The sequence below is a fragment of the Rattus norvegicus genome, chromosome 18, assembly GCF_036323735.1.
Source record: "Rattus norvegicus strain BN/NHsdMcwi chromosome 18, GRCr8, whole genome shotgun sequence".
Classification (NCBI taxonomy): Eukaryota; Metazoa; Chordata; class Mammalia; order Rodentia; family Muridae; genus Rattus; species Rattus norvegicus.
This window is the reverse complement of record NC_086036.1, coordinates 28154296-28181382: the sequence shown is the minus strand read 5'-3', so window position 1 is coordinate 28181382 and position 27087 is coordinate 28154296. Positions and strand designations below refer to the sequence as shown.

General features: G+C 40.9%; 2 protein-coding genes across 2 annotated transcripts; both read right to left on the bottom strand.

Moving 5' to 3' along the window:
* Positions 1–1843: 1843 nt before the first annotated feature.
* Positions 1844–3335, bottom strand: Igip (IgA-inducing protein). Its single transcript, NM_001400840.1, has one exon. The coding sequence runs from the start codon at positions 2176–2178 to the stop codon at positions 2017–2019; it is 162 nt and encodes a 53-aa protein (NP_001387769.1). The 5' UTR covers positions 2179–3335; the 3' UTR covers positions 1844–2016.
* Positions 1844–22280, bottom strand: Pura (purine rich element binding protein A). Its single transcript, NM_001400915.1, is given in 2 exon segments — positions 1844–16446; positions 21853–22280. A coding segment is annotated over 1 exon segment (966 nt). The 5' UTR covers positions 16317–16446; positions 21853–22280; the 3' UTR covers positions 1844–15350.
* Between the last annotated feature and the right edge of the window lie 4807 nt (positions 22281–27087).

Sequence of the window (27087 nt, the reverse complement as noted above, 5' to 3'; positions counted from 1 at the left end):
GTACTTCATACCTATCCTTAGTCTGGGAGATTAACCCTTCAAGACAGCAGCAGTAGAACCTTATCTAGGTTTTTGCTCTTCAAACACAGTCCCATTTGAGTCTTTAGAAGATCACAGGATAAGGAAGGGGCCTGACTTCTGCCTTTCACTCCCTGTATTTACAGGGAGAAGTTCCCCCTACAGTCTTCACTAGAATTTTCTGCTCCTCTTAGAAAGGGATCCAGGATTTTAACCTGATCTTTGCTTCTTGAGGAGGGAGATACCCACCTGTTTTCTTTGTGTCCCCTAAAGTCATAGTCAACTACAGAAACTAGCTTTTTAGCCAGGTCTGGTGACACAGAACTATAATATTAACTACTCAGGAGAGTGAGGCAGAAGGATTCCATATTGAAGGTCTATCTGGGCTACAGTGTGAGCTCAAGATTAGTCTGGGCAATTTAATGGAACCTTACCCTCAAAAACATTTTTTTTTAAGGGCTGTGATATAGCTTAGTGGCAGAATACTTGCTTAGCATACGAAAAGTCTAGGTTTAGTTCTCACTACTACTACTACTACTACTACTACTACTACTACTACTACTACTACTACTACTACTACTACATACACACACACACATACACACACTTCTTTTTTTTTTTTTTTTTTTTTTTGTTCTTTTTTTCGGAGCTGGGGACCGAACCCAGGGCCTTGTGCTTCCTAGGTAAGCGCTCTACCACTGAGCTAAATCCCCAGCCCCCCACACACTTACTTCTTAGGGCCTCCACCTATCCTTCCCAAATAGTAGCACCCTCAGCTTTAGATTTTGATAAAGTTTCATTATTTTTATCAGAGTTGTCACTTGTGGAACTTACTCCAAAATGCTTATTCTCTACAAGGGAGGGCATTTTCTTAGGTAAAGAGCAAAATAGCCCTTTACTTTTTTTGGGACTCAGTCAGAACAGCATCAAGCTGCAAATTAGAACATTTTATGATCATGCATAAGGTTTTGAAACATGGCCCCTCACTGAGAAGATCTCACCAAGTGTGATTTCTTCCCAGAACAACTGGGGGAACTGCTTGTTCCAGCTCATCTCTGATCTTGCTTGAAGGTATGTGAAAACATCAATGATAAAAAGCAAAATGACACAAATAGAACTTTAAATTCCACTTCCTAAAGCCAAGGAGATAAACCTATAGGCTCTTGAGGCCTCTGTTTGTTTAATCTTACTCAGAGGTCAAAAATGAAGTGGTTCTTGGATAGGTCATCTACTCTTCTAGAATATTCCAATGGAAGTATCCTGAGGATTCCCTTCTGTACTCTGTGTGTGTGTGTGTGTGTGTGTGTGTGTGTGTGTGTGTGTGTGTGTGTCTGCCATTCTGTGAACAGCAGTCTGAAGAGGCCCTTACTTAAAGGCACAACTCTTCATCTTATATCATGGACTCTTGCAACTCATCTATTACCCCAAACCAAACTCAAACTTAAGATCTGAAACAAGAAAGGCTCCCCTTCTGCAGGAATCAAGCAGTTCTCCCTTCTTTTCAGTGCATCAGCTTGGCTAACTATCACACTACCATATAATTTATTATTCAAAGTTGACCCAAGAAGACACAGAAGGAGTTTATTCACACAAAAAAATCTTATAGGGAAATAAATTCATTTTAAAATAAAATTAAAAATGGGGTTTTCCTGTAAGAGCACATTTAATGCCTGCAGCCAACTGATGGTGAGTAGCAGGCAAACAGTCTACCTGACATGGGGTCCTGGAGATCTCTCCACTGACCAAAACCCAAACCAAACCAAAACAAATGGGTCAACCAGATCCCTCCCCCACAGAAACACTGAAACAAAAGACTGATGATCTGTTTATGTAGTCACATGAAAAATAAACATCTTTATTTTTTGCCTACTTTATTTCATTTTTTCAAATAAAATTTAAATCTGTACAAAGTATACTGTTACAGTATATATTTTGTAAGAACCAATGCCTAAGAGAATCACAATACTTCAGTAAGCAGCACAGCAGACCTTGCTAGCTTCAGCTGTGATATTGAACAAACTCAAGCCGGCTGACGCACAACACGGTTGCTTGGTTTCCACATGGTGAGTTCCCAGCACTGAGATGGGAGAACATGACAGCAAATATGGTTATATTACAGCCCAACACACTGCGCTTCTTCGTATGATAATAACTGCACATATTTAACACAGAATGCTCAAATTTACTTTTTAAATTGCATTTGCTTACTTTTTAGTTGGCAAAATTCAGCATTCTTAAATGGGGTCCCCAAACAGTGCAAATTAATGATATTCTATTGTATATTGGCACAACTCCAATAAGGATTAACTTGTAAACTCAAAGAATATCAAGAACTTAGCCCTAGATTTTAACTAATATATACCTGGTCCGTTTAACCAAAGTCATTTTGGAAAGATAGTAAAGAGCAACTCTATTTCTGAAAGGACATTGTTTTGACCATTCTTTAGAGAAGATAATTTTTAAATTGTCATTAAAATGTTTTACTATAAAAATTTTACAAACTTGATTAGAAATCTCAAGATGATTCACAGCAGACAAATACAAACCGTTTATATTCCAACAACACCAAGGCTTAGACCTTCAAGTGGAGCACAACCGTGTCAGCTGTGTTAACTGAAACTGGACAGTGGACTAAGTTTATAAGTGGTGCTGGGTCTAGCAAGTGTAAATACACAGTATATTTCAATGAAAAGAATTGTCTTCTTTATACTTTATTTGTTTTCCCATAAGGAAACATTTAATGTTTACATTCTTTAATAAAGTTAATCTTACATCAGAATATAACTTAATACTGTCAGCAACAGGGACCACACACAGTAAATAAGAAGCACATTTAAAATAAGTCTGATTTCACATAGATTAACATTTGTTGGTTAATAAAATATTGACAGTATTACAATCTTACAATATTTACAGTAAGAAAAATCTAGAGTAATATATACCTTTCACAGCAGGATTCCTTTTTAAGTTTTTCCAGTTTGGGATTGTGTGTACACAAAAAGCTCAAAATAAAGCAACTCTGCATGTAATCTTAAAGTAATGGCTACAGGGGGACTCCATCACAGCCACTAAAAATAATGGTGACTTCTCACGGAGTCTGTGGCATCTGAGAACCGAGTTAATTTACCAAAGTCTTGCTCAAACCAGTACTAGTTATCCAGATTAAACCAGCTAGTTACCCAGATTAAACCAGCCTTAGTTACCCAGATTAAAGCTGCAGAACTCCGGCCTTCCTCAACTACTGAAAACCCAAAAGACTTTCTCATCATGCTGTAAGAAAAGAGGGGAAATTGGTTTCCGTTCACACCTTATGGTTGGAAGCTTCCAACCAGTGCAAGCTCCCTAACATATGCCAAAAGAGGGCAGGTTTCATTCCCAGGCATCACAAGAGTCCACCCTCCAAGTATAAGGCATCCTGATGCCAAGCTCTCATTCTTCAACTCTTGTGTATCAAGATAAGGCATGAACCTGGCCCATAAAATACCAGTATCTTGGAGACTTGGGATTGGGGCAAAGGAACAGACTTGTGTAGTTTGCACTGAGAGCAACAGGAAAAAATGGAAAGTGATGCACATTTCCAATTAAGAATGACAAGAAGACCCACATCCCTAAACTGGAATTTGGCCAGGGCATCAGAGTTAGCACCCCCTCTCTGAGTACCACAAGCAATTCGGATGTGTGCTCTGGGCCTCCTCTTGGAGAACATCTACAGCAAGTAATGCAGTGTGGGACAATAGTTCAGTGACTCCCAAGAAAGCAGATACAATTCTTGAATCTGGGGCTCTGCTCTGAGGTCAGTCCTCAGGGCTGTTGACCTGTCCCAACTCTGCTTACTTCATGCTATCTGATAGGCACAGAGCACTCAGGGATACGGCTGCTGGCTACTTTGAACTCTAGATCTTACAGGTAATCAACAGGTATCTGGGATTGAATTAGCAAACTGTACCATGGCTCCTTAAACAGACACTGTCAGGTTTGAAATCATGTCATGCATGAATCTTCGCTGTCAGGTCAGAAATCAAAGCGGGAATGTTCCCACATCAGCCAAGGTTATTTTGTCAAAACCTTAGAGGAGTTGGACAGTTTTTCAGTTTGCAAGTGATTGGTTACTTATTTCAGTCAGGCTGGATTGGCAAACCAGACTGAACTATTTAGTTTTGTGTTTTGATTCTTACATTGTGCTAACCCAAAGCTGCTGCATTTGGGCTATATACACTGACAGAAAATTCAAACAAAAGTTTCAGCGAACTTCTGTGGCATTTTCATTTTGGAAGTCAATGCAAGATCGAAAGGTATTTCTACCCAACATAGTCTGTTTAAGTGTTTTATGTTACTTCCTTTTGGTCCTATACAGAATTTTATGACTTCTATATAGGTCTGAATGCTGCCCCGTGTAGATTCCTTCTGTATATCTAAAAATATATACTTTTCAGTAGTTCAATACATGGTTAATCTTCCCACAGAGGAAGATTTTTGTAATCACATGTTGCAAAGTAGAAAAACATCTCCTTTCTATGAAAGGAAATACACTTTTCTATTGTACACTTTTGAATAAGCCCAAAGGCATGCACCAAAAATCATTATTAAACTAAAACATGCACTAAAATGGCGTGGAATTAGACTTAAAGTGCTGCTTCTTGATTTTTAAATTTGAAGACATTTGTCAGTTGTCAAGTCAAAGTCCTCCCCACCCCCACCCCATGGTATCAAGAGAGAAAAGTAAAAAGTATGCATAAATCTTTTAGACAATTCTTTACACGGGGGAAAGATGGATATATCAACTATCCTATATGTAAACTGGACTCCCAGTTCTAAATAAAATCAGCATTTACTGGTAAAAATTGTCAAAGCTAATACACCCAAACAAATGTTACTAGTAAATAATGTTCTACATAGAGAATAATTTACTTTGGTTTTATGCACCTTCTCAAAAATAATACTAGTGTCCCACACTTCACCAAACTGATGTGTCCCAGCAAAGTTGTAAGGCAACTCATTTTTCCCTAGCGCCATCTTTCTTTCCCAACAGACAAAACTAAAATCTTTTGGTGAGGAAGGGGTTAAGATAATGGTTAACCCCTTGGCATCCTGAGCATGGTTTATCAAACTCTACCCTGCTAAACTTGTCAGGCACCTTGACCCCTACCTTGAACCAGGACTGGCTCCCACATCTGGAGATGACCTGACTCCTTATAAATAGCTCTCAGAACTTTACTTCTCTTTCCCTTCTATCTGGATGTTATAAAGTCTAACAAAGCTAGTTGCAATGTCCCATTTCACTAGTAGGGGCCACTATGTGATAATAATTCCAATCTGAAATGTTTTAAGCCAATAGCTCTTTATCAATTATTTTTATTAAAGTTTTCCAAAGTTTGCTCAAAGCAAAAAATTTTCTAACTTGGGTTTCAGAAGGTAAGTGATGACCCTGAGGTTGTAGCAAAATTATCTGTATTATGTGCATTTTTCCCCTGGGGAAAGGGTCCATCACTTTCATCAGATTTTCAAAGGTATTTGTGACACCCCCCACCCAAAGTACTACAGGGACTTAAGAGGGATACCCGTAATTCATTGTGTAATAGGATTGGGAAATGGAGGCAGACAACAAAAATTGCCTGGGGGTGGGGAGGTTACTGATCTTTCCCTTTATTTATATATGGGAAATAAGTGATTCAAAGTAGGAAAAGGAATTAATTAAGCTGGTTAAACTCCATTACAAAAATAAAGACACTTGCTACAATTTTCTCACTTCCATATGTGGTAAATTTAGCCTCCAAGAAAAGGTATAAAGACTGAACTTTTCTTTTCCTAAGGAAATTCACAGATATAATGCTGAATGTCATCCACATTTAAAGAGCTAAGGCCATCAAATGTAGGTAACTCTAATGGTGTGAGCCTTTAACTTTAGTTTTGAGTACAGAATTATCTGGAGTCAAATCCACATCCATTAACTTTCATTTCCAAAATTGGTCCACATTTAGACAAGTACCTGGCACAATTCCTGTACATAAAATCTGGACTATGGTTAAAACTTTCTATTTAAATTAAATCAAGGCTATTGTTCCACAACCATGCTACATCATGGAATCTAGCCACACACATCCATACCATGTTGTAGAAGATATTCTCATTTCAAATGCATCACTGAATTTTCAACAGAACTTGCAAACACTATGAGCCACAGTGACCAGCAGAACATGATGGGAGGAATATGTCACAATCAACACTCCATCCAGAACACATTCAGACCTTCCAAAATAATCTGAAAAGAGGCCTCTGACTTGCTGGTTTTAAGTATGAGGTGTGTAAAAAACTACAGGAAAAGATAGAGAATAAGATCATTAAATAACTTATAAAACAATTCTCGCCAAAAATACATCGCTCTGTCCCATTGAGAAAACTCAATTTGTTTCCTTTCCTTTCCTTTCCTTTTTTCTTTTTGCAATTGTGAATACAGCATCACATATTCACAAGTACACTCTTTGTTCTCTGAGTAGAGCGTATCAAGGAGGCTATAAAACCGCCAATGGTTAAATGAAAGTCCTATATCCTTTGCTATAACCATCCTCAAAAAGCATCAATCTTAAATTTTCAAAAGAAACACTCATTTCATGAAATACCAGCATATGACATAAACCACAGAGAAGTTATATGAACCTTATAGAAAGCTACACAGAAGAGGGAACTGCCACCTATTTATTCACTTCCAGTTTCTTAAGCACTTGCCCAGTAAGACTCAGATATCACTTGCTAATGAAAACATACTAACACTCAAAAGCCAGGCCATACTAGGCTGGAAAATGGATTTCAAAGACACAATTTTATATACAGAAGACATTACTTCCTATCCTAAGCTTTTACTTTAACAGCTTAATAAAGCTCATATTTATAAAGAATTTTATGGGCAAATAAAGATCTATATTAAAATTTTTATCAAAACAAAATTTACTGTTATATAGATAACATTAATAAATATTTTCTTGGCCTTATAAAGCATATGTAATTGCATATGAGTTTAACTTTGGGTGGGATATTGAAAACAATTTTGCAAGAAATTAGAAAAGACTAGAAACAAAAGTGAAAGTGCTAGTCTTTAATTTCCAAAAACTCAAGTGCAAAGATAAATAGTGCAATAATGAAAACTATAAATTTATAGGCCACTTACACAGTCTTTTCTGCTTTTGCACTTTCTACATATTATCAAACCCTAACAACTGTATGCAGCATAGAAATGGGCTATCGTTTATCTCCATTGCCTAGACTTGAGGAAACCTCTCAGACTCATCTCAGTCATTTAAAGCACTGTTCTTCACTTCTTTTAAACAATTCCTAAGGGAGGAGCTCTTTAAGAAGGCTCTGCACAGATTTAAACTATAGTATTTAGCTATAATTTAAATACTGACACACAATGAAATGTGAAATTATACTAAGTGTCAACTCTGCAAAATAAGATACGTAATCACTAATGTTAATGAATTTGACACATGACAAGAAAAACCACCTTCCAAGTACAGGCCAAGACTTCCTTTTGGCTATTTTAAAACAAATTCTTAACAGGAATGTATAGGTATCAGACTAAAATAAAACTTGAAAGTAATATATCAAAATTATTGGGAATAAACCCATTGTAAATTTATAGTCAATGTGAATTTGAGTTATGTAACTTTGAAAACAAAGTATTCACCTTGAATAACTTAAAACACTCTCGGGATTATAGAATAGATTACTAATCACTGCCAACTCACCTTACAAAGAACACAAGAACCTGGGAGATACATTATAATTAACTTCTGTGTACACTAACCACAGGGAATTTTAAAGTAGGAAAACAAACAAAAACATGAGTTAGAGGACATATTATCTAATTCTGGAAATATATTAGCAAGGGCTTCTTAAAATCCACAATGTTTAATGGCTACAAATGTAAAGGAAATAGAAAAGATACTTAAAATTGAAATTCAGTGACTGTATCTGGTTTACTGTTTTCTAAAAAATACATGTTGACTAAAGGTATCTATAAAAGAAGGATCTTTGGGTGTAGATCTTTATGGATTAAAAGGATTATTTTGGAAGCACAAGGCCCTGGGTTCGGTCCCCAGCTCCGAAAAAAAGAACCAAAAAAAAAAAAAAAAAGGATTATTTTGAAGTGCAAACATAAACTATGCAGTGACAAGAGCCCAAGAAAATAGTGGATGATAAATGTCACTGATAGTTTTAAAAGGGTAAATGAAAAAGGGTAAACTGTTAACTTTTCCCCCCAAAATAATAAGTTCCCAACACCAATCTGCCTTGATCAGAAAAGCTGCCATTTCACAATTGTGCTACTTAAATTTGTTCAGAGGCGCAGACATATAAACCTTCAAACCATCATACACTCACACCAAAACTGATTTGTATAATCCATCATCACCATTACTAGCTACAGACCAACAGTTTTCACTTAGCCAACAAGGGACCCACTGACACTTCCTTAGTGAAGTCCAACCTCCTTGCTTAGTCAACACCTCTCATGCAGAGTCCATCTTAATACTTTTTTCTACTGCCAATAAAAATTCCTCCTACTTTATTTCCAATCACTCTCTTCTGTATCTCTCACACCCCCATTCACAAACAGCTTTTTTCTTTCTGCTCTCCAATTTCTGAACCAGTAAGACTCAGTTCTCAGTAGCTTAAACACATACTTCTTACAATCTTCATTTCCCAGCTTCCCTTACAAGTACTCATTTAGATGCTCTTCAAATTGCCAAGTTAAGATCATGGGGGGAAACAGCAGTAAGGGAGGAAGAGAGGCCAAATTACATCAAAATACAAAAATCTTTCTGGATCATCAATTAGCTATGTTCAAAGGAAAGAGTCATTATTTCACTTCTTTCTGAAGGAGGAAAGCTCAGGTGCTATGAACAGGATCATAAAGGAGAATGAAGGAGCCAGGTTGTCGGACATACTTGCCATGGAGGTCAAGAGCTACCAACAACTACCTTCACTGCCAATTGTCAATCTATTTCAGAAGAGTTTGACTTAATGTCAACCAGTGTAAATTATTACCTGATTATTATTACTGTTTGAGCTACTCAGAGTGTCATCTGTCCTGTAACTTTTAACTACCACTTATCCTCCTAGAAGTCTTTTGCATTAATACATCTCAGACCAAAATACATACCAGCAATATTTCCACAATTCCAAAACACAAGTGTGACTTTTCACCTTACAGACCTTCTGAATTACTAAAGTGGATCCTAAACCAAGAAAATTAAAACTCATTAATTTCCCCCATAAAATGCTAAAAAATTAATTACTATGCAAATTAATAATTAAACAAAGTATGTACTCATGGAAGCACAAAAATATGATTCCAAGAACAACAAACTATTTCTGGTCTGTAAAAAGTAGCTTTGTTTTACACAAAGGATCACCACCACATTTCTACATCTATCAATGAGACAATTTACCACAAAAGCTAGACAACAGAAGGGAAGAAAAAGGAGGGAGAGGATAGCAAATGTAATGGAAAGCAGGAGACATAAACACAACATGAAGGCAAAAATAGAATAATATAAATTCCTTACAAGAAAAAACATCAGCAAGAGGCTATTATTCATATCCAACTTTTCTGAAGACGCAAATTGCCTAGACCCTTTAACTTCAAAATTGGTAGTCAGTTTGTAGATGGAGGATGGCAAACTGTTTAGAACCAGCATCTCATATTTCATCTGCTTGCTCTTAACCTTAAAATTCTAATGCTAATTTAGACCATGCTAATGCTAGTTTAGATCATCATTACGTGGCCCATAATAATGAAATTTCTGCTCAAAAAGAGCCAGCCAAAAGGCCTAGGCCTTAAATTTAGGTTTGATTTTAGGATCAAATAGCTTCATAAATCTTTAAATCAGCTTTTCTTAAAAAATGTACTGCAAACTCTGTAGAGCTATGGTAATTAATGCTGCTGGATTAACAGTCACTTTAAGTAGTGGTCACTTTAGTTTTATAGAGTATAATACTATCAATGGCCTAATTTTGGCTTACAATGAAGAAAACAATGTTTCAATATGTTTAATATTTAAAATTTTTGATAAAGTTTAAAATAAACTTATAAAACTAGTAAATTGGCTTAGGCAATTAGAAAGATCTCTCCCTTATTCTATTCTCATGACAAAACATGAACTCTCTCTACATTACTGATATTCAAATTTAGAGATAACAACCATGAATGTTATACTCAGAGTTCTCACCCAGTTTTGAATTTAAAGTGCTGAAGATCCCCTTGTCTTAGTTTTCTTTCACACAATAAACAAAATTTTACCGATATCTAAGAAATAACAAAAAGGGGAAAATTTGATTTTCTATCTCAGTTTTTATGGGGAAGAAAATATTAAAAGTACACTTATGTGTTTAAAAAATGGAGCTATGAAAGCTACCCAAGTAATTTCGGGAAGGCCCATTCTAAAATCATCTGAAAAATGAACAGTGTATAACATTAAAAAAAAAACTAATGGAAATACTGGAGAAGAGAGGGTAAGCCATGTAAAGATAAAAATAATTCTATGCCCATGGTAGGGTCACCATAGTTGGCAGATTAACCCAAAAATGTTAACAGATAAACTGTTTTTAGTTTAAAAAGTTTCAACATTGCCAAAACATAAAAATGCTAAAAGTGCAGAAACAAAACTGAGAAGATTTCTCCAAACATCATGTTCCATAAAGTTTAAAAAAAAAATCAGGAATAAAAAGATGACATTCTTTCCAACACTCTAAATCTTAGTCCACATAAAGATGCTTTGAAGTACTTGGGCCACCAATCCCACCCAAGATTCTTCTCAACAGATTTGTCTTCTCCCCTCCCTTCCACCCAAATTTTGCTCCATTTTCCTGCAGATAAAGGTACCAATTCCTACATTGATAAGAACAAGAAATGAAAACAGTGAGTACAACTGATAGAGATCCATTGACTTTTATTACAAATGTACTTGATCACTTGGCTTCAAAAAATTTAAAATCAATATACCCTAATATCTGTATGCCAGTACAAAGCAAACTGTTTTACAAATTAAATATCTAAAAACTTGACAAAAATATTAAAATTTGATGAAAAGCAATTATAAAAATTCTTAATCTCTCTCTTCAAAAAAGGAGGCAGTCTTTCAGACCTATCATACAATGTTAATAGTATTCAGCATTTTAGAACAGGTAGCTAAATTATATTTTTTATGTCAGCATTAAAAAAACTCTTAAACTAATAGATTTATTTGTATATGCTCCAGTTAAGTTTGTGAATGCCATCTGATTGCAATATAATCAACTCTCTTTAATTCAATTCTAATTTATACCTATTTAATAATTTGCATAGCTTGAAAGGGATAAAGGTTAGTCTATGACTAATTAACATAAACTATTATAGTGCTATTTCTCAAGGCAATTAAGTATTTGCTCCCAAATGAAATTATCTGTCTCCTTTCAGCAGGGGTTAAAATCACTAGCAGCTTTCTCCATTCCCTAAAACAAAACAAAACAAAACAAAACAAAACTGGACTAGTTATCCATCTCTAAATGATAGACTTTTCATTTTGAGTCAAATTTTAACCCCTGCATGGGACTAGAAAGTAAGACTTTCAAGGTCTTTTAAATTTCCCATTGGTTTTGGTTTCTACTTTCCATGGCTTTAAGAAGCTGGAAAACAGTTTGTCTTTCCTGACTACTTTGTCTTTTTTTCCCCTCATTTGGCAAATATTCATCTACCTCCAATGTGTGTCTAGTAGAGGAAAAGCCAATGTGGCTTTCCTATGAACTTCCTTTGTTGTCAAAGGCATGTATGATTTCTACAGTTCTGGTTAGTTAACTTTAGCTCCCTCTGTGGCTGGATGACTGCTGCTTCTAACATCAGCATGATATATAGGAGGCACAAATAAAAGGTAGCATTAAAAAATAAGATTTGGTAATTTAAAGGGGGGAAAAGCCACAAATACCATCACTACTACTACCACCACAACCATCTCTCTCTCTCTCTCTCTCTCTCTCTCTCTCTCTCTCTCTCTCTCTCTCTCTCTCTCTCTCTCTCTCCAAATCTGGTGGCTGATCTCTGAATCAAATTACTTGACAGTGTCTCTCATTTAAAAAAAAAAATCAATATTTCAATGCATTTCAAGTTTTCTTTTTTTACTTAGGCAAATAACATAGTTTAACCAAGCTCTTGGACCTTAATTGTAAGACAAAGCAGATCAATAAAAATAAGGCATACTTGTCATGAATTAAGTTCTGTTTGCTTGTTTTTGGCACATTTGATCATACTGTTTTCAATGAGTAACACATATGGTCAAATATACCCCCCCCCTTTTCAGCACAAACTGGGGCTACCCACTAGTAAAATAAAAACAAGAAGAGACTCTAACATAATACACTGAAATATAGAACCTTGGTAAAGTACCGAGCACCTGGGAGGGAAATGTAAGGGAAGGATAAAACAGGAGATGGGGAAGGGGAGGTCAGGAGGTCAATGGGAGAGAAAATGAGATGCTTTAAAACAAAAAGAGCATCTTTACAGTCACTCAGTCTTCTCTATGACCACTTTTTAAGTCTTAAAAGATCTGCATGTGGATTTCTTTTTAAACCCACTGACCATAAATCAGACAATGGATTCAAAGTCCTAGTAAGATTGTGTTTAACTGTTAATAGTGTAAAGAGAACTGCACAATACATGTGCTTCTTGATCCGGTAGGATTCCAAGCAGAATCTGAAGTCTACAGGTAAGAAAGGTTTCACTTTAGGTAGCTGACCCTAAAGAAAACCTTACGAAAGAACTTGCATCTCAAAGAAAGGACACTTTGCCTAAGTTTGCTGTGTTTTTGTTGACTTGCACTACTGACTGCTGGCTACTACGAAACACTGATCTAGGAGTACTCCAACAACTCGTAGCACAAGGCTTAACTTTAAGAAGCTATAGTAAACAAGAGACAAAATCAAAGCAATTCTCTTTCCTAATTAGAAACAGCACAGAGAATGCAATCTTTTCCATATCACAGTTAAAGTACAGTGAACAAAACAGCTCAACAAACCTTAAGACAAAAAGTGCAGGTTATTAATGTTTACATGCAGTTGATAAGCATTCCAAATGTCACATTATGCACTGTAAAAGCTCAACTTTACTATATGAAAATAATAAAAAAAAATGCACCTTGGGGGGAGGGGAAAGCAATTTAATAATTTCCAGTGATTTTTTTAAGTAAAGAAACTCCTAACTATTTTACGGTCACCTCATATTTAACATTGTATGAATATGAAAAGCAAACAATGGGAAAATGCACAGTACAATGAAAATAGCTTGCTATTCAACACATACAGTAGATCTCAAAAACAAAGACAACACACTCAACCAGAAAGCTTAAAAATATCAAATCAAAACCTAAAGAGCCAGCAGGAAAAAAAAAATCCTTCAAAAAAGACAACTGTTCTGCCTTCCTAGGCCGATGCTTTCCAATGGGAGAGGTACTGACCCCTTCCCAGTCCTACAGGTGGTTTCTTCTACATACAGCAGGTAGATCTAGATGGCTGGATTTGCCAAGAAACAATTGCATGTCCAGAACTCTCTCTGTCAGACAAGATCCAAGATCCTCTTTTTTTCTTTTTTCTTTTTTTACCAAAATACTTTCTACAGAATTCCAAACCAAAATGTACTGTATTTAAGGCATCTTTTTTATAACATTTTCTCTTCACTCAAAGATGATAGTCATGCAGCAGTTTAATGATAAAAAATATATTAATATTTTACTATACAGCAGCAAGAAGTTAGTTGTCAATTAAAAGCACACAAACATCTTTAAATGAAAACCTGTAAAAGACTATCGTTACAAACAATTTCAGTGGAGGACACCAGCTGGGTAAAGTGCTCTCCTAAGCTTGCATTTTCATACCCTACACTTTGAATATGAGTGATAATAGAACATACTTTTGACAGAAGGCTTGTACACTTGGGAACACAAATACACTTAGCATATAATGTAGCCAGTAATAACTAGCACCACAGCTACATGGAAATCCTTTACATACACCAACTTGGCTTTCACTTTTGAAATGAAACTCAGAATCCATGGCTCAGTAGGATAACTAGAATGGTGTTGCTTTGCTTTTAAACAGGTCTACATAAGTTAATAGCACTGACAAAAATCAAAGGATAGCTTCAGACCTCTTACAAGTTTAGGAGACAGTGCTAGTGACCACAAATAGACTCACTACCTGATATCCAAGTACAGGTTCACTGGAAATTGCTGCACGTTAGTTAGGTTTTTAAAATCTTTCTACACATAATAAAAAATATATATTATGAACAATACAAGTACATCTCATATACACAATAATAACAAAACACCTACTCAGTCAAAGCAAACAGATGCAGAAAAATATTATGGGAAATTTCCTTTTTCTTTCTCTTTTTCTTTTACTATTTGAATAACTTTGGTTCCAACCATAAAAATCACAACTTAGCAAATTTCATTTAAATGCCTTTTTTAATAATTTCTTCATGTTCACAGAAGTTTCACTGACCATTTTATATGTTTAAGGTCCAGATGCAATGCATATTGTATAAAAGAGAGCACTTATTGTTTACCTTGCATGAATTAAACCTACGTACCTTGAACTCTACAAACTTCTGCATAACATTTAGACAAAGCTCAGACACACAGCATGCCTAGCCCTCATATATATACACATCTCTAATCACAGGTATATAGGATGTCAAATATACTATAATAACCTCCATGTAAGGTTTGAAATTTGGTAACAAAATGAGAAAAACTAAAAATATTATTTTACGTGTTCTAAAATATCTCTTTTTTTGTGCTAAAGTCAAATGTTAGCTCAACATGAAAAGGACTTTTTATATAATTCAGCAATATTATAATCTTGACCATTTTGCAAACACTTTTAATAATAATAGCTTAAACGTGTACAAAAGTTCTTGGTTAATTAGGGAAATAAACACTCAGTTCTTTATATTTTTTAATCAAGTAGGAAACACAGTTCATATAATGTTATTACTTTTGTATATTTTTTTTTGTTTTTTGTTTTTAGCAGCTGCTTACTGTTTTATATGGTGGATAAAGTGGACAACATCCAGCGATGGGTGGCAAGTCAAGAAGAGAAACTGTCAGTCGGTGGAGGTTCTGTGGGTGGTGCTCCCTTGGAGTTTGTTTTTTTTTTTTTTTTTAACTTTTTATTTTCTCTCTTTACAGTATATTTTCTCTGTGTGTGGCTGTGTGTGTGTGTGTGTGTGTACACGTATGTGTATGCGTGTGTGTGTGTGTGTGTGTGTGTGTGTGTGTGTGTGTGTGTTTCATTCAGTTTGATCAATCTTCTTCCCCTTCTTCCTCACCCTGCAGTAGCAGGGTGGCAGCGGTGGTCTCCTCTTGCTGCTGCTGTTGCTGCTGGTGGAGCTGCTCACAGGCGGCCCGCTTCTCCCTCTGCTTCTCTTGAATCTTCTTCATCTCCTCGGAGTACTTGCAGAAGGTGTGTCCGAACTTGGCCCACACCTTGTAGGGCACGGTGATGGAGTTGCGGTAGGTGGGCTTCACCTCACTGACTCGCATAAACACGCCGTACTTGTTGGAACCCACATCGAAGAAGAAACGCTTGTTGTCCACAGTCAAGGAGGTGCCCTCGGGCAGCTCGGCCGGCTCCTCCTCCACTCCATAGTCGTCGATGAGCTTGGCCAGAGCGTCACGGAACTCGATGAGCCCCTGTGCGGGCAGCGCAATGGTCTGGCCCTGCGTGGAGCCCAGGCCGGGCCCCCGGTTGACTGTCTGGCGGATGCGCAGGAAGCGGCCGCGCTGGTTCTCCTTGAGATCCATGTAGTACTTGCGGTTTTCGCGCACCAGGAACTCGCTCTTGAGCGCCCGGCGTGGCTCGTCCTGTGCCTGGGCCAGGTCGGGCGGCTGGCTGGGGCCCAGCTGCGCGTAGTGCTCGATGAAGTCGCCCAGGTAGTCGCGGAACTCCACGGCCACAGACATGGAGAGGGTGAGGCGGCTCTTGTTGCCGCCAGCGCCCACCTCAGCGATCTTCAGGAAACGGCCCTTAGCGTTCTGCTTCACGTCCAGGTAGAAACGCTTGTTCTGGATGTCCACCCGCTTGGAGGCCAGCTCCTGCGTCTCGTGCTGCAGCCCCCCCGGGGCCCCGCCGCCGCCGCCACTGCCGCCGCCGCCCCCGCCGCCACCACCGCCCCCGCCGGAGCCTGAGCCCGAGCCCGGGTGCCCTAGGGAGCCGCCCGAGCCCAGCGCCGCACCACCCTGCTCGCTGCCGCTGTCTCGGTCCGCCATGATGCTGCGCTCCGCCGCCGCCTGCCGCTCCGCCCGCCGCCTCAGTCGCCTCAGCCGCCGCTGCTTTCCCTCCCCGGCTCCGCCTGCTGCCGCCGCAACCCCCACAGCCAGTCAGCCACTCTCGCGAGATCTGCGGGAGAGACGAGACAGACGAGACCCGGTAACAGGGCACTGACTCCCCAGTACAGTAGCAGGGCGCCCTACTGTACGCGCCCACCCGCCCGCTGGCACGTGACTGCGCCCCTTCCCCAGGCCAGCGGCCCTGCCTGCCTGCCCGCCAGGAGGCGCCCACCCGCCGGCCCTCGCCCTACACCCCTCTCTGGAGGGGGGAGCGGGAGCGCCGCGTCGCAGTTCTGGTGCCACCGCAGCCTCTGCCGCCACCGCCGTTGCTACCCCTGTTGGCCAGACCCTAAGCAGCCTCGACTTGAGAAGTCGGGGGACTAGGGATGGGGGGGCGGTGGAATATGTCGTAATGAGCACAGATATCAGGCCTGTCTCTGCTTTCCAGTGACCCCAAAGAGAGGATGTGGGGGAGGGGCCTTCACAGCACAGCAGAGTAGGATGCAGAGGGGACACCGAGTCACGGCCTCCCTTTTCCCTGTGGGCCTGACCCACACCCAAACCCAGACAGTGTCACCCACCACCCGGCGGGGCTGTCTCCTACCGCAGAGCCGAAGAGGCAGGCGAGCCAAGAGAGGTGCTGCGGTGGTAAACCCTTAGCTGCAGAGGGGGCTGCTGGGGATGAGGACCAGGCGCCAGCAGCAGTGGCGCGGAGCAGCAGACACCTAGCCCGTCCCTCCCCTCGCTCCCGCCGCTCCCCCTCCCCGCGCACGGCAGCGGCTCTGGCCTCAGATGATCCCGCTCCCCCTCCCCCCAACCGCAGCCCCGCACAGTCGGGCGGGCGCACTCACCAGAGGGGGGAGCTGGGCTGAGGACAGTAGCCGCACCAGGGCCGGGGTGCCCGCAGTGCCTATTCCCGTAGGCTATGCCCTTACTCTCAAACAATAATAAAAAAGAAACCCACGTTCACCCAAAAACCTGCGACCAATCCCCTTTGGGACCACGACTGCCTGGCTGCCCCCCCTTCTGAGATTTGGGAAGGGGGGCACGCCACTTAGAGCTCAGCCCAGCCTGGGTTGTCGGCCAGCTCTGCAGATGAACCAGGCCCCGCTGAGAATTCAGACCCCAGCCCACTCTTCTTTAGAAGGACCCAGAATGGAGGAGAAAACCCAATCAGGCTTTCGGAAATTCATGAACTAAAAATGTCAGGAATTTCCTGGGAAACGCAGTTCCTTACAGGACTCATTAAACCAGGTTCACTTACCCCTTTACTCTTCCAGAAACTCAGCAAGTATCAATGAAAGCCCCCCACCCACGTAAAATATTAAAAGATCTCTTGCATTTTGTGCTGACAGGTTGCTGGTCATTAATTAACCTATCAGTCTTTGGATGGTGATAGCTAAAGGGGATCTTCTGTAGCCATAGAAAGGGGTCCAAGAATAAAGATGGGGATCAGAAACAAAAATTTTCTTCTTAAACTATGATCCACAATCTAGGGCTTATTTTCCAACACCTAGACAGTGAATGCTCAGACCCCCTTCACTGCAGTGTGCAGCCCTGATAGCTATGACAAAGCTAAGGCCTTGCCAATGACCCCAAAATCCACATCACTGTAGAGGATACAGATCATGCCACCTTACCCCTGGCATTTCAACATAGACGGCTGCCTCCATCCTAGAAATGTGCCTATACATCTGTGGGTTTCACTCCTGCTGAACGCCTTTCCTTCTACAATACAGAGTGGTCTTCCCCACTTAGCTGCAGAAATCAATAACTAGATGGTTGCCCAAGGGGGGGGGGGATTAAAGTAAGAATATTCTAGGGACAGATGCAGTTCCAGTCCTGAACCGGCAAAGCCCCTTAATATAGCTTTTCACTTTTAGGGAAAACCTGTGTGCTGGTCTTCATGTCTTCTGCACCTCCGTTTTCTCCTATCCTCTGTCCCCAGCAAGAGCCCATTTTACTTTTCATTAGCCACATTCACTACTTCCCATTACAGAGGAAGAAACAGAGCAAAGAATCCTGGCCACCAGAGAGCAAATCAGAGGAATCCTGTGAACCAACCTGAGAAACATGCACCTGCAAACAGTGGTATCTGAAGGAGCTCAGAGTGAAGAAGCACACTCTGAAACCAAAATCTTTACTTTGGGCCTCCAAATAATTTCTCCTTAATTTAGAAGCAATCTCTAGAACCACATAGGGCCTTTTCAGTGCTGAGTTTTCTGCTCTCTCTACTTTCAAGTCTGTTGGGTTAAGGAACATTTAGAGGACTTCCGCACAACAAAAACCAATTCCTGAAGACAACAGAGGTGCCTACAGGCTCCCTACATGCTCCCTACATGCTCCCTACATGCTCCCTCTGATAGTCAGGACCCTGGATAGACCCCGGTAATTCTAGTAACCTAAATGCCGAGTGACAGGGTATTTGCACAGAATAGAGCAGTATTATGCTTCCACGTGTAAACGGAGAAAAGATTCAGTGAAATCCCGATCTAGAGCGGTGGCTGCTCCTCTGCGAGAGTTTACAATGAACCAAACCCTGCCCCCTAATGAGAGCTCAAGACAACAAGGCCAATGAGATTTCGATGAGGCTACCCGCAGCCAGTCACTCCCTACATTCTTCCAGGTTTGGGGCTCCAAATGGCCTTCCCGGACTAACTTCGCTGTTTAAATTTCTTGCTGTTCCAAACATTTATTTCCAGGGGTTCCAGTTGGAATTTGGGAGCGCCCTGATTTTCTGGGGGAAAATGGGGCTATGACCAGGAATTGACTTCTTCCCCGGAGCAGAGGCAATTGATGATGCTTCTAGATAAAATACAAGTTAAATATCATTTGCACACTTAAAGTGGAAATTTTAAGTGAAAACCAGCAATAACTGAGACTTTATATCTAAAAGTAAACTAGACTGAAGATTCTCCCTCTAATAATTCAACAATAATAAGTAGGTATTTTTACTACTTCACCAAGAACGTCAACTTCAACATAAACCCTTAAATGTGGGATTTGTCTCAGACTAAAAGATAAAAGGTTGCTTTCCTTAGGCTACGGGTAGGACATTAGACTTCAAAGGCAGCCAGAAGAAATGAATAGTAACTTATAGGAAAGTCTTAAAATGCTTAGAACTTTAAGTAGAATTTAAAAGTTTTATCTGCATCCTGGCTTTGAATATCTATAAGGAAAGTGTGGACTTAAAGAGACTATTAGCCATGTGTTAACTACCTAAATAGACTAACTTGATAAATGAAAAGGAAACCCGTTCTAGTGCTTAGCTCTTTGAATCTATTACTTCAATACACACAACTGTAAGACTAATCTTACAATTTCAGACAATGTAAGAAAAACTAAAAAGAAACGAAATATAGTATGAAGCAAAATATCCACACTAATGAAAAAAATCATCGAAAAGAAACATCCCCCTTTCCCTCAAATTTTGCTTACATTTACCTACTAAATATTTCTAGGTCATTTGAGCCTCTTTCTTAACACTATACACTCATATTCTTCTTTAAAGAGAACCAATATTTAAAAAATTAATCACTACATATCAAGAAACTTACCCACATTTTTTGCACACAGACACATTCTAAGATAGACCAAGAAAGAAAATAAAACCTTAATTTTCCTCTGCTTAAACTGATTCTGAAATAATGTAATTCATCTTTTATCTTTAAAGGAGAAAAATGCAACACATAGTTAATAAAATAAACTTGAGGAGAGGCTATTTATTTCTGGATAGTAAACTCTTCATTGAATAGTTCTCAACAGAAGCAACATGTTACAAAGCACCAATTTCATCCCCACCCCACCCCCACAGAGAGAACACTGGAACTTCATTCAAGTACTATTTGGGTAAAAGTAGACAAGCATCTTCAAGACTTAAATCACTAAAAACAACCAATAATTGCAACCAGTTAGGCTGCAAATATTCAATGCAGAGGGATTCCCCATTTCTTCCTGGCTCAGAGAACGCTCTCGAACAAACCTTAACATTAACACCATCATCTCACAGAACGGGCATTTCATGAATCCTTTTAAAGAAACTTTCAATGACCTACCTAGTCTTGATAATTAGCTTTCTTTGACACTGTATTGGTGTTTAAAAATAAAGATATGAACTAAATATTCAAATTCAGAAAAGAGCTATTTAGTGATCTATAATCTTCCCATTTCCCAAATGTTTTCATTTTAAACATTTGCAGAAGAGTTAAATTTATCACACATTCTAAAATCCATGAAAATTTTCAGAGAATCCGACATTTTATGTGCCCGAAAAGGTCCAAACAAAAAACATTTAGATCAAATGCTCTCTCTTCATCTAATACGTAAATGGTTACTAGTACTGTACTCAAAGAGCTGAAATCAGCAGCTTTTTCCACACTCTAGTCAACATCCAATTTTCAAAGCCGCAATTCCCTTAAGTCTTTTGGGCGGGGATGAGGGTCTTAAAGTAAATAAAAATTTTCCTTTTCCCTCTACCAAAGTCTACCCCCCCCCCCAAAAAAAAAGCCAAAACAAATCCAGCCTACTGTAAATCTCCCTTCCAAGGACATGGGACGGAAACATAGACACCGATGCTAAAAGATGCCTTAAAGCTCCTAGCTGACAAATATGTAAGGGGCCCTGATCAGAACGAAACAGAGCCTCCAGGCGTCTCTGAAGAGACAGGAAAAGAAGGTAGAATTTTTTTTCAGGGGAGGGGGATGAAGGCCGACAGCTCCTTGACACCTTGCTGGTCTCTCTCAGGTCTCTACCAAAGTTCAAGCTTAGAGTAGATGTGTTTGTAGGGTCCCTTCTCTTACATCACAGCCCACCTCTAGTCTTAACTGTCGACATCAGAGAAGACCCTCTAGATTCACATCCTTTCCTTTTGACCCCCACCTCCGACAAAAATGGAGTTTGCTACTGAGCAGACAGACCTGGAGCTCCGGCTACCCATCCTTGGGCCTGGCTTCATCTGCGATGTCAGCACAGATTTGTTTGTCTTTTTTTTTTTTTTTTTAAACAACGCACCCTGGATGTAATTTGGGGGAAGGGGCGGCGGAGCAGGAGATAGGATTGGTAGTGGAATCTAAATTATAGATCCCTCCTTCCCCTCCCCACCTTCAAGGATTGCTGAACTGGGAGTGTCGGCCACGTCTGGCGCACTGTCCCAGGCCTCGGGGCCACGGTGGTCTGGGGAAATGGGGGCTCAGAGATGGCTAAAAAACAATCCGCATCATTGATGGTCACCAGTGCCTGCGGAAGGAAATTTTTTTTTTCTTAAATTTTTAGGGGGAAATGTTATGTTCCTTCTCGGAAGTGGGAGGGGGTTCATTCGTACGTCTCCGCCAGGCCCGGGGTGGGGGGGCGTTGCTACACTGCCTGGGTCTGCAATGGCACTATAATTATTCCTGCGCTGAGAGGACAGTTGCAGGGGGCAAGGTGGGCGGCACCTCGAGTGTGTCAGTGACAGCAAGCAAGGTCGCGAGGGGCTTACCCGGGCGGGCGGGCTGGCGGGCGCTGTCCTGCGGCAGGTGAGGGAGGGCGCAGGCTGGAGGGAGGCCGGCGCGCGCGAGGCGGGCGCGAGGAGGAGGGAGGGGGGAGGCGCGCGCACACCTGTTCTGGACGGCGCGCGAGCCGAACGGCGCCTCACTCGGGCTCTGCGGGCTGAGCCGCGAGGAGGGCGGGCTGCGGGCGGGGGCGGGCCGCGAGGGGAGGGGAGGAGGCGGAGGCGGCGGCCGCGCGGTGGGCTCCGGCCTCGTTCGCTCTGGCTTTCGCTCCAGCGGGCAGGCCGGGCTGGCACCCCGCTCCTCCCGCTCACTCACAGCCCCGTCAGCTCTCTCCCCTTCTCCCCTAGCGGGATCCTCTCGCCGCCGCCGTCGCCGCCACGGCGAGTCGTGGCAGCCAGACGTCGGCGCGTAACCCGGCGCTCCGTGCGTGACTCCCGGCGACGTCAGCGCGCGCCCCGCGCTGCCCACCCCTCCGTGGCTCGCGCTCGCGGCTCCGTGGCGGCCGCGGTAGCCGAGCGCGCTCCTCTTTTCTGCCTCGCACGCGTGAACGCGCCCTCGCTGCCGTTGGCGCGTCAACACCGCAGCCCAGGCCCCAGGGAGCGTCTGATGACTGGGCTCCGGTGCTACTCTCTCCCCACCCGGCTCCCGGGGCGCCCCTAGGGGGTTCATCCCTTGCGGACGTCCGCAAGGCCCAGGCTGGGCTCCGGCCCGGGTGGGAGCATGAAGGGCCTGCGCCAGCTCTGCGTTAAGGGCCTCAGCGTCACTGCGGCTGCTGCCACCTCGTCACACGCCCCCTCCCTCCGCCTAGCTCAGAGGCAGCGAGCCTTTCATCTCCCGGGAGGGTCTCACCTTGGCCTTGAGACGCGGGCTAAGAGGGGATGGAGGGGAGGAATTAGCATAAAGCAGAGAGGCTAGATGATCAGGCTTATGCTTCAGGAACCACTGACAGGAAGTGTGGGGTTTCTGCCCAGCCTCCCACGCAGTGTAGGTGAAGCTGGGCCCCTTTGAGGGAATGTGACTAAGGACAAAAACCCTGATAAATATTATTTATGCGTCCTTGGGCAGAGAGGGGGAAGAAAAAGGGGACAAATTAATTTTCACAAATGGCTATGCAAGGGTGAAACCTAGTACTATACAATATCCTTTAAGACATTTGTTTGTGAAATCTTACCAACTTTAAGATTTTGGTTGCAGTTGCTGTCAGATACGCTATAACATCTCAGTGAACACTGCACAATTATCAAACTAATGATCTGCAGAATAAATGACTGCTTTCACCATTCTTACTTAAATACATCTCCAAGGGAAGTCACCCTATTTAGGAAAATAAAGAGGTGAATAAAAAAGCAAAGAAATGACCCAGCTCTCTTCAACCCATCTCAAACATTTTCCCACCCGTAAGGAACATTTTGTTGCTTTTTTTTTAAGTATGGGAATTCCGCTGTTTGCAAATGTCCTAACCAGATTTTAAAGTAATTTTGAAAATACATGCAGGCAATGGAACTTTAAACGTCATTAATCTTCAAGAATTTCATCTAGTGAAACCTGTGAGAGAAGAACAATACTCGATACATATCATTTTATAGATAAGAACTAAGTTGGAAAAGTCGAGAATTTTTAAGGACTGTATCATGCATGAAGGAGATATTTTAAGTCATTCTATCTACTACCTTCCACTGTTGTCTTCAAACTGTCTTTTGATGACCTTTTAATGTTTTGTAGATAGTGGTTAATAGTAGAAGAGGAATCAAAGGGAACACTTAAAAGGTTTGAATTTGAGATTTGTGCTGATAGAAAATGATAGTAATACATTATAAAACAATTGAAACCACATACTTAAAAAAAAAGCAACAAAATGTTTATTAATCTCTGGTTGGAAGTTAGAAAATGAGCTGCAGTGATGGGTCCTTTCCTTTGAGTTGCTCTTTTACTCCCCTCATCTTTAGGTGGCAGCACTACTATACAAATGTCCTTAAAACTATTGTCTCTGCGTCCTGACATCCTGGAGTATCTTGTTCTAAATATTTCCATTGTGGAAATTAGAAGCTGGTGAAAATATGAAACTGGAGCTAAGAATTAAGAGCACTTGGCAGGTACTAGAGAAGGCTGTCAGAAACTAATAAAGTACATGTAGTTACTGAAGAAAAAGCCTAAAACTTTAAAAAATGTTTACGGTGTGATAAGCAAGTGGTGCTTTCAAAAGTGGCTTTTTAATAAAAAACAAGCTATGGTTTCACAGTACTTCATATTTATCAAGTATAGTTTAAAGTCAGTGTAGATGTTGGTTTTCTTTTTTTTTTTTAGATTTATTTATTCTATATAAGTACACTTTTGCTGTCTTCAGACACACCAGAAAAGGGCATCAGATCTCATTACAGATGGTTGTGAGCTACCATGTGGTTGCCGGGACCTTGGGAAGCACAGTCAGTGCTCTTAACCTCTGAGCCATCTCTCCAGCCCAGATGTTGGTTTTCTGACTGCATTTTTTCCTCTCTGTAAAGACAGGCCTGACTGAACTGGAACTTACTATGTAGACAAGGCTACCCTTGAATTCAAAGGTCCTCCTGTCTCAGTCTCTTGAGTGCTGTAAGGGGTTCACCACTATGGCTTCTAACTGTAGTTTTAACATTTAAGTACAATTTCTTTTCAGTTATCCCCTAACTGTACTTTATTGTTGACCCTTGTTGAAGAAACTTCCTAGCTTCTTTCCTGACTTTCTATATCATTCATGTAGAAAGTAAACACCCATCACTCAAACTCAGAGAAGTAAGAAGACTGAATATAAAGTGGTAGTGACCTGCAAGTAATTCTATATCTTAACTGCTCCCACATCTTTTTTGTTTATTTTTATGTAGCTGAGACTGGTCTCAAACCCACTACCCCCCACCCCACCACACACACACACACATTTTTTGAAGATAATAAATTGTGATGTGTTGATAATTGTTTGGATCAAGTGTCTCTAAGTAGAAATTTGTTATAATTTTGTTTATGTATAGTAGTTCTCTCATTACCCACTACCAAAGCAATCTCACAAAATTGAATTTACGTCCATTTCAAAATAGCCTGTGTTAGATTTACTGTGTAAACAAGGTATATAGAGGCATGACAACCAAGAGTGGGAAATCCAATTATTTCTGGAGAGAGGATAAAATGTTAACAAAGTCCTTCCTGATGGTCACTTCCACCTTTCTCAAGTCAAACTTGGAGGAGGAGTCTCAAGTGAATTGGTAATTCTCAAACTCCATGGTATTATGTTAAGATTTTCAAGCACTCCAGTGCCAGCATACCATGCAGCCTGGGGCTTTTGTTCCAAACTTCTGCCAACACTATTTTGGCAGTAGAATGTTCTGTTGAACAAACTTTGCACGTGTTTAGGGTGTGAAGTGGTTCCTTGAGCTTTTATCTGGTTTCATTGCAGTTTAGAGACTTGAAGACGTGGGTCAGAAGCATGAGACAGAGTTCACATGCATCGTGAAAGAGGTCAAGCAAGCACTTCTGAATTTTCACTTACACGATGAACAACAGCTTTTTCTGTTGGCGTGAGAGTTACTGAATAGTACTATTTAGTACTGAATAGTTCACTTCTTAGTGTTAACATGATATTGAAGCAGCTCTCATCAGAAGATGAGCTCCTCCCTGTGGAGAGTTGGACCATTCCTCAGCCTCCTACCTATCACCTCTATTCAGAAGCAGGGGACAGGTGGATCTCAATGAGTTCAAGGCAATCCTGGTCTAGCAAGATCCAGGCTAGCCAATGTTACTGATAAATGAGTCTTTGTCTCAAAAAACAAAACAAAACAAAGCAAACAGTAACTGTTACCTTTAATTCTCTACTCTGTAGCCTTTGATGGCTAAAACTATCAACCCCAGATTCAGCAAAGTTGTGCATGAGTCTTGAGTGTATGTATGTGCACCACACACACACACACATATATATATAGGAGTCTGAGGAGGTCAGAAACAGCAACAGATCCCTTGTAACCGGCATTACAGATGGTGGTGAGCCATCATATGAATGTTAAGAACTGAACCCAGGACTGGAGAGATGGCTCAGTGGTTTAGAGCACCAACTGTTCTTCCAGAGGTCCTGAGTTCAAATCCTAGCAACCACATGGTGGCTCACAACCATCTCTAATGATATCTGATGCCCTCTTCTGGTGTGTCAGAAGAGAGCTACAGTGTACTTACATATAATAAATAAATAAATCTTAAAAAAAAAAAAAAGAACTGAACCCAGATCCTCTGTAAGAGCAATAAATGCGGGTTGGGGATTTAGTTCAGTGGTAGAGTGCTTGCTAGGGCCCTGGGTTCGGTCCTCAGCTCCGGGGAAAAAAAGAAAAGAGAAAAAAAGAAGAGCAATAAGTGCTCTTAACCACTGAGATCAGTCCAGCCCCAGGGTTTTGTTTTGTTTTGTTTTTTGTCTTGAAAAAAATAATAAAAATAACCAGGCATGATTGTACATGACTTTAATCCTACATTGGGAGGCAGAGGTAGGTGAATCTCTTAGTTCAAGGCCACCCTGGTCTTCATGTCAAATTTTGGGTCAGCCTTGTCTAAAAAAAAAAGTAGAAATAATGAAAATAGACTGTATGCTTCCAAGAAGAGAGACCCCTTAACAAATTAGCAGATGCGTTTGTGCCAGCTCCCACTAAGCAATGATTCCAGGCTGGGAGAAAGTAGGCCTTGCTAAAAGTAACATACTAAAAGGATTTATTTATTATTTTATGTATGTGAGTACACTGTCACTCTCTTCAGACACACCAGAAGAGGGCATCAGACCGAATTAGAGATGGCTGGGAGCCACCACGTGGTCGCTGTAGGTTGAACTCAGGACCCCCAGAAGAGGAGTCAGTGAGCCATCTCTCTAACCCCCAATTGTCTCATTTTTAATCAATAGAATATCAACTTCTAGGCTACAAGTAGAGTAATTTGAAGGTGTTGAGTATCCTGGATACTTTTCCCAAGGGTATACAAGGGTATAAACTTTGTTTTTGTTTTTTGAGACAGGATTTCTCTGCATTAACAGCCCTAGCTGTCCTAGAACTCTCTTTGTAGACCAGGCAAGCCTCAAACTCAGAGAGATCTGCTTACTTCTGCCTCCTGATTGCTGGAATTAAAAGTATGAGCTACCATGCCTAATTTTTTAACTTACATTGTGTGTGTGTGTGTGTGTGTGTGTGTGTGTGTGTGTGTGTGTATACCTACAGCACATTTAGAGG